Consider the following 8212-nt stretch of genomic DNA (forward strand, 5'->3'; position numbering starts at 1 on the left):
GAATGGCCGGCAGCATCTTTGTCTCCGTGGCCCTCCACCATCCTCCCGCCCCAGCCCGGGTCTCTCCTGCGCCTTGCCCCAGCGCGCTGGCCTGCTGTGCTGGCTGTGCTGGCCGTGTCCTGGCTGGAGCTGCTGCCGCCTGCCCCGCTGCCCTGCCCCGCTGCCCTGCCCCGCTGCCCTGCCCCGCTGCCCTGCCCCGCTGCCTGTCCCCCTGCCCTGCCCCACTGCCTCGCCACCTGTCCCCCTGCCCTGTCCCCCTGCCCTGTCCCCCTGCCCCCCCCGCCTGCCCCGCTGCCCTGCCCCGCTGCCCCACTGCCTGTCCCCCTGCCCTGCCCCGCCTGCCTCTCATCGCCTGCCCCGCCGCCCTGCCCTGCTGCCTGCCCCGCTGCCTGCCCGGCTCCCGCGCTGCCGGCGGGAGGGAAACGCGGAGTTCCACTGCGGTTCTCGCACAGAGCCTGCTGGACACGTCTTTGACGATACAAACTGTACCATGCACGCTTCCAGTAAAGACAGATCAGGTCACTTTTCTGTTAAAATTGCAGACATTCTGATAAGAATGGTTTTGTTGCTTTTTTTGAAGATACACTAGGCTTTTTTTATGAGCCCCTTAGAATTTTGCTAAAAACCCGTTTCAGTGGTCCTGTGCGGTGCGAGGCGTGGTGCCCAGCGGCACCCCCGAAGCTCCTGTACCTGCCACGCTTCGCACCCGCCCCGGGGGAAACCTCTGCCGCCCGGAGACGGAGTCAAAACCAGCGAGGAACCCGGGGCGTGTCGGTGGACCATGGCAGCTGCGAGGTGGGACTCTGCTCGCGGACCCCCTCCGAGCCTGCCGGCTGGCCCCTCGCTGTCCTTTGCTGCTGGCACTGGGGACGATGGCGTGCCTGGCCAGGGAGAAGGGCTCTGTGAGTGTTCACCGGAGGAGAGCGAGCGTCAGCGCTGAGCTGCTGCCGCCTGCGCTTCGGTGACGTGGAGTCTCCGGTCCTGCCCACATTGGGACTGCAGGGCACACGTTGCTTGGTGTTCGCCTGAGGAGGGCGAGGGGCTGCTGGAGGGGCTGAAGGGCGACGTTGCGTGGTGCGGAGTTCAGGAGTTGTACGTCCTTGGCAACCCTTAGCTCCGCCGTTTGGTGCTTGTGATTCTGAGTGCTGAGGGGGTTTTTGGGTCATGTTTCTGCTTTGCTTTGTTTTGGGGGTGGGGATGTTGTTGGATTGTTTTGTTCTTGGTTTTGTGGATTTCTTTTTTTTTTTAAGCTTATTTGCAGTTTTGGGGGGCACCAAGAGGTTTGTGTGTGTGTGCATGTGCAAGTAAATACCTGAGTAATGTATTCCTATAGCTGCTGCTTTTTCTACTCCTGTAGTTTTAAAATGGAGAATGATCTAGGACAGTCCCGTTTCCTGACCCTTGTGACATGCAGCTTCACAGAATCCCAGCATGGTGGGGGTGGGCAGGGCCCTCTGTGGGTCCCCCAGCCCAACCCCCTGCCCAAGCAGGGTCACCCAGAGCAGGCTGCACAGGACCTTGTCCAGGCGGGGCTGGAATATCTCCAGAGAAGGAGACTCCACAGCCTCCCTGGGCAGCCTGGGCCAGGGCTCCATCACCCTCAGAGGGAAGAAGTTCTTCCTCATGAACACAAGCTCCGCACGTGTTCTGACTTAGAAACCCCTGTAATGCCCCATTCACTAGAACTTTATCGTCCCGGGTGCCTGAAGTGCTAGGAAATGGCTTTTCCCGAGGATTTGTTTTCAGCAGGGACAGCGCGCTCAGAAATTCACACACCGGGTTTCCAGCGCGGGAAGGGCGCTGCACCCGCCGGTCATGGCGCCGGGAAGGTGTGACGCGACGTTCTTCGGGCGTTCGCCGCCTTGGGTGGTACCCTGGGAGGCTGGGATGCTGTGCGGGGTCTGCAGGGGTTCAGTGGCAGAGGAGCTGTCCCACAAGCGGTCCCACCCTGCGCGGGGGGCTCTGCGCGTCGCGGCAGCTTCCCCGGGGCTGTTCCCGGGGCAGGCGCGGCGATGCTCTGGATGCTCTGCAGTCCCCTGCCTCCAGCCGCGCGCTGCCGCCCGTCCCCACGGGTGTTGCTGAAGGAGCAGCTGGTGGGGCCGGGACGGTGTTGTCCATCTGTGGTCACGGGGCCAAACCGAGCCTGAGGTACCTCAAAAAAGGTGTCGGGATGGGGGGAAGCTTCCATGACTTACGGAAACATTGTCTGTCCCGTTGGTGCTGGTCCCAGTCAGGACAACTGCGGGACACCATTAAGCCTTGGCAGGGCGTTGCTCCACAGCCTTCCGCTGACCGTCTGTTTCCCTCCGCCCCACTCTCCCTTGTGTCTCCCGAAAGCGTCAGAGCCTGCGGGCAGGGCCGGCGCGGGACCCGTGGTGCTGGCGGTGACGGTGGCGGTGCCGGTCTGCGTCCTGTCCCTCGCGGCGGCGATGGCAGCGTGCGCCTGTCGACGCCGGCGCTGCGCCCGCGGCGGGGCCAAGCAGCCCAGCGTGGAGGAGCCGCTCTCCGAGTGCAACCTCGGCAGCTCCGGGAAGACGCTCAAGGATCTCATCTACGACATGACCACCTCTGGCTCCGGCTCCGGTACGTGGGGGCTGCCCGCCGCCCTGCCCTCGGCGCGGCTGCCGCGCTGCGCTCCCGGCCTTCGGAGCAAACTTTCTTGATGCTTAAACCGAAGGCGAGCGCGGCACCTTGCTCGTGGGGTGCGGGTGGGGGTGTCAGCCCAGAGGCTCCTGCGCCGGTGGCAAGTTTTATGGCAAGGGAGGCTTCGTGCCCGTGGGCTTGGCCACAGCTTACAGCCCTTACAGGGCTTTGTTTGCTGATTTTCTGTCAAATTACAAAGGTTGGATGCTCTGTCTGAATGGAAGAGTTAAAAGACTTCATTCACAAACTGGTTTCAAGCGTGAAGCAAAACATTGCTGGCTGATGTGGCCTCGCTGGTAATAAAAGCTACTAAATTTAACCGACTGACTCGGGATGCCGCTCCTGAAATTTTTATAGCGGTGCCAAGATAACGTTACTCCAAATTCTTGTTTCGAGCAGAACGCCAGCCTTTTTGGTATTTTTCCCATGTCTGATATCCTGTCTGGTGTGACGCATCCGTTGCTACCGAGAGCTTGTCAAATCCAAGAAATGCAGAAAGAAGGCGGGAATTCAGGAATTCCGGCTCAGCAGGCTGGTGGCAGGTGGACGGCCCAGCTTTCTGCAACCAGAACTTTTATTTACATCGGAATATGTGAGCCGTGCTTGCTTTTGTTTATAAGTGAGAAATTTACAAATGGTGCTCAACTTAATTTACGTTATTTTCCACGGACTGCGTACCCTTCGGGATGTGTTTGCTCACAGGCAGGGTGAGCAGCGTTAGCTGTCCGTGGGGACCCCGCGGCAGGAACGGGGCTGGCCCGCAGGCAGGACGAGCCTCGCGCGCCGGGGCCGCCGGTTCCCGCCGCAGCCCGGGAGCGGGTTCGGTCCCCGCTGCCGGGGGTGGCTTGGGGGGTGCCCACGGGCAGCCGGCACCAGCCCCGGTGAAGGCAGTCGAGGCTGTAGGGGGGCTCTGTCGAGGAAACCAGAGGGAAAATTTGAATAAATTTGAATAAGCTGACCTTCAAACTATAAATTTTCCTGCTGATTATTTTGCTCTGTTAAAAGCAAGGTTATCCTAAAAAAAAAAAAAAGTAATTTCTTTGTTTTAAGCCCCAAACAAATACTGTATCAAATCAAATGAGGTGGGGGTTTATGTCTAGCAAAACGAAATGAAACCGCTGTGATAATTTATTTTTCTTTTTGAAAATTTTAGCTGGAACAGGTCAACTAATTGACTGCGAAACAACCTGTAGTCCGTATCACACCAAATTAAGCTGCTTTTTTATTGAATTCCTTTGAGGTTTTGCCCTGGTGTTGGCCCCTGTTGCCTCGGGAGCCCCCGGCTCGTCCCCGCGAGGCTCCCGGTGCGCCGCGGTGCCGCCGGCACGCCTCGCAGCAGAGCTCTCCCTCGGCACGCCTGGGAAGCACGGCCACGAGTGCGGCTCGCTGGAGGGCGTGCGGCTGTGGGGTCTGAAGGTCACCGCTGAACTGTTTCACGAATGCCCGTCTCTCCTTTTGGAACCAGGGCTGCCTCTGCTGGTGCAGAGAACCATCGCGAGGACGATTGTCCTGCAGGAAATCGTCGGAAAAGGGCGGTTCGGCGAGGTCTGGCGTGGAAAATGGTGCGGGGAAGACGTAGCCGTGAAAATCTTCTCCTCCAGAGACGAGCGGTCCTGGTTTCGGGAGGCAGAGATTTATCAGACGGTGATGCTGAGACACGAAAACATCCTGGGCTTCATTGCTGCCGACAACAAGGGTACGGTGGGAGCCGCGCCTGGGATGCGGGGTGTCTGCTCGGAGCTGCTGCGGCTCCCGCCCGAAGCCGCGCGCTGAGCCTTGCGGGGTCCCGGCGGGCGGCAGCGCCGCGCTCCTCTGCGCCCCGGCCGGCCGCCAGACCCGCACGGCTCTTCAGGCTGGTTCGCGTTCCGTAGATCTGAACGACCTTGCTTCCTCCGGGCAGATAACGGGACGTGGACTCAGCTGTGGCTGGTCTCCGAGTACCACGAGCACGGGTCCCTGTTCGACTACCTGAACAGAGGCGCGGTGACGGCGGCGGGCATGGTGCGGCTAGCGCAGTCGGCGGCCAGCGGCCTGGCGCACCTCCACATGGAGATCGTCGGCACGCAAGGCAAGGGCTTCCCGGCCCCGCCGCGGCCGCGGGGCTGGCGGGCGGCGCGGTCAGGCGTCCGGCGAGCTGTCGCCCCGCGAGAAGCAGCGTGGGCGTCGCGCTGCCCGTGCGGTGTGAGCAGGGCGGAGGGGTGAGACCCTGCGGCTGCCTCCGCGTCCCTGGGGGGGGGCCGGGGGAGCGGCTGCGCGCGAGGGGAGCGCTCGCCGAGGGGTTTCTCAGTGGGTTCCGAGGGTGGGATTTTTTTTTACATTTTGTGTTTTGTTCCTGAAATGCAGCTATTGGAACAAAAATGCCCTCGAGGTTCACTGGCATTGAGCAGAGCTTTACTTGGTGCAGAATAGACTTCAGTGGGTTTCTACAGGGTGTAGCAACCAAGGGTCACAACAACGATCCAAGGGCTGGAACCCCTCTGCTGGGAGGAAGGGCTGGGAGAGCTGGGGCTGCTCAGCCTGGGGAGGAGAAGGCTGCGAGGAGACCTTAGAGCAGCTGCCAGGGCCTGGAGGGGCTGCGAGAGAGCTGGAGAGGGGCTGGGACATGGCGTGACGGGACAAGGGGTGATGGCTTTAGGCTGGAAGAGGGGACATTTAGATTAGATACAAGAAAGACATTTTTTACCATGAGGTTGGTGAGGCCGTGGCCCAGGTTGTCCAGAGAGGTGGGAGATGCCCCGTCCCTGGAAACATCCAAGCCCAGGTTGGACGGGGCTCTGAGCACCCTGATCGAGTTGAAGATGTCCCTGCTCGCTGCAGAGGGGTTGGACTGGATGGCCTCTAAAGGTCTCTTCCAACCCAAACCATTCTGTGATTCTATGAATGTTGAATAAAACTGGGTTTGCCTCCTTGCTCGTTATGTTAAAATCCATACTGTTGTTATGGAATTCCCTCTGAGGGTGACGGAGCACTGGAACAGGCTGCCCAGGGAGGTTGTGGAGTCTCCTTCTCTGGAGATATTCAAGACCCACCTGGACAAGATCCTGTGCAGCCTACTGTAGGTGACCCTGCTTCGGCAGGGGGGTTGGACTAGATGACCCACGGAGGTCCCTTCCAACCCCTACTATTCTGTGATTCTGTGATTCTGTAATTTGATGGCACTTTCTCCCTCTGTGAACAGGCAAGCCAGCAATTGCGCACCGAGATCTGAAATCTAAGAACATCCTGGTGAAGAGGAACGAGAGCTGCGCCATCGCGGACCTGGGCCTGGCGGTGAAGCACGACTCGGTGCTGAACACCATCGACATTCCCCAGAACCCCAGGGTGGGGACCCGGAGGTGGGTGATGGCTCCGCTCAGCCCTGTCCTCCGCCCGTGACTCCCCTCGCTGCTTTTCGCGTCTGCCGAGCGTCGGCGACAGACCCAGACCCTCCGTCCAGGTTTAGGTAGCCAGGGCATCGCTCCCCACGCCGTGAGGAGTCACGGTGATGTGTGTGGCCGTCGGCAGCAGCCGCAGCATTGAATTCATCACCCAGGCCAACTCTCTTGCTTTCACTGGGAATCACTGCGAAAGGAGCGTCCCCCTTCCCCTGGTTCCCAGTAGGACCAGTTGCCACCTGGCCCTGACGTGCAGCAGTGCAGCCGTGGGCTCTGGTACCAGCTCCCTTGAGCAAAGTGACCTTTGTGTGCTTTACAGGTACATGGCTCCGGAGATACTTGATGATGTGATGAACATGAACATCTTCGAGTCCTTCAAGCGCGCGGACATCTACTCTCTTGGGCTGGTGTACTGGGAGATAGCCCGAAGGTGCTCGGTCGGAGGTGAGGTTTCTGGCCTTTTCCTATTGCAGTCCAGACCGCCTTGATCGTAAGTGAAACAAAGTCGACCAACGGATCAGTGTCCCTGCCCCTGCGCCCGCAGTTGTCCTGGCAGGGTGTGGTGGCAGAAGTCTGTTGTGGAGCAGTTGTTCAAGGTGGCCCCGAATGTTCCTCTGTTCTCTCTCCTTGCCTGTAAAACCAGAAAATTACAGTTGATACTGGAGCAGCTACGTTGGGTTTTGTGTCACCTCCACAATCAATCTTTCCTAGGGATCACTGAGGAGTACCAGCTGCCTTACTATGACGTTGTGCCTTCTGACCCTTCGATAGAAGACATGAAGAGGGTGGTTTGTGAGCAGAAGCTCCGGCCAAACATCCCAAACCAGTGGCAGAGCTGTGAGGTAAAAGCAGTTTTCCAGTTTATTACAAAGCATGTTTAAATGAAGATGGAATGTTTCAGTGGGCCAAAGGGAGCTCCATGTCCAGCCCCTCCTGAATTTAGGTGTGTTTCAGATGTCCGACTCTTTCTCGGCTCCCGGATCAGGACGGAGCAAGCTGCCTTTGCACCAGACTGGCCGGAACGTTGGTCTGGATTTGTGATATTGCTCTTGTGTTGGTGTGTGAGAGCTGTGTTTCATCTTCCAGTATGGCACTTAAAGCCCGAAAAGCAGGAGGGGAGGGTTCTGTTCCTGACCCGTGGCTGTGCTCTCTGCTCGGCAGGCGCTGCGGGTGATGGGCCGGATCATGCGGGAGTGCTGGCACGCCAACGGCGCAGCGCGGCTCACCGCCCTGCGCGTCAAGAAGACCATCTCGCAGCTCTGCGTCCAGGAGGACTCCAAAGCCTGACCGGGCTCCCGGCAGCAGGAGAGGGGAAGGAATTCTGCTGTTCATCTGCTGACATGTGATACTACTTTTATTTTTGGTCTACCTCAGCTAACGCGGTTCAGCATTCCAGCGCCCAGAGCGGAGCGCTGACCTCGGGCTCGGTGTGTGGCCGCCGGCGGGGCAGCTGTTGGCTCGCGGCGCATGGTGCGTACAGCAAGCCGACGGCTTGCTTGGCTTGGCTGAAGGGAGCTAGGCACCAAGCTAACCGCAGAACGGGGCTCAGAGCACCGCGACACTGTAACGGTTCCTTTCCCGTCGGGGTATTTGTTCTCGTCAAACCCCAAACATCTTAGAAAGAGCTGGTATTGGTTAAAGCCTGTTCGCAAGAGAAACCGCAGGTTTTAGCCTCAAACCAAGGAAGACACCACCTTCAGTCCAGCTTTTTACATATTTTTACGCAGGAATCTGAAAAGGAAAGTGTCAGTAAAATGCATTTTTAAATACTATATTTATCTAAGCAGATAAAGATGAAAATTCCACTAGGCATGTGTATTGTGAACAAAAGCATCTAGTCAGTTTTTTATGAACTTTTATTTTTATTGTCTTGATTTCATATACAGTATTATAGTTAGGATTTGGAGTTACTTCACTCTGTTCATTGGCTCATTGAATGTATCGATCAAAGGACAATTTTTCTTTTTAACAGTTAGTAGGAAAAAGGAGAGGAGCAATACTTTTCCGATAGATACGTAGGGATGGAATGGGAGAAATTCAACCTAAACTGAGGAAATACATATATTTTTAAAAGACATCTTGCCAATCTCTTGTTGGTAACATTTTTTTAGTGCCTTTTCATGTTCTAGGGGGAAGCTTTAACAAAATTAACTCTCGGAAAGCAGTTGAAACCTGGCGGACAGGTCCGTTTCTCG

At 57.7% G+C, this 8212-nt stretch overlaps 1 protein-coding gene across 1 annotated transcript in view; it reads left to right on the forward strand.

The window, feature by feature from the left end:
* The window catches only part of ACVR1C (activin A receptor type 1C), a 31009-nt gene extending 22797 nt beyond the window's left edge, over positions 1 to 8212 (forward strand). Inside the window, exons 3-9 of the mRNA XM_075430612.1 lie at positions 2338 to 2583; positions 4109 to 4339; positions 4544 to 4711; positions 5822 to 5978; positions 6337 to 6461; positions 6729 to 6859; positions 7179 to 8212. Coding sequence (XP_075286727.1) covers positions 2338 to 2583; positions 4109 to 4339; positions 4544 to 4711; positions 5822 to 5978; positions 6337 to 6461; positions 6729 to 6859; positions 7179 to 7304 — 1184 coding nt within the window. The 3' untranslated portion in view covers positions 7305 to 8212. The remainder of the gene's footprint in view (positions 1 to 2337; positions 2584 to 4108; positions 4340 to 4543; positions 4712 to 5821; positions 5979 to 6336; positions 6462 to 6728; positions 6860 to 7178) is intronic.

Source organism: Opisthocomus hoazin, chromosome 9 (genome assembly GCF_030867145.1).
Source record: "Opisthocomus hoazin isolate bOpiHoa1 chromosome 9, bOpiHoa1.hap1, whole genome shotgun sequence".
Taxonomy (NCBI): Eukaryota; Metazoa; Chordata; class Aves; order Opisthocomiformes; family Opisthocomidae; genus Opisthocomus; species Opisthocomus hoazin.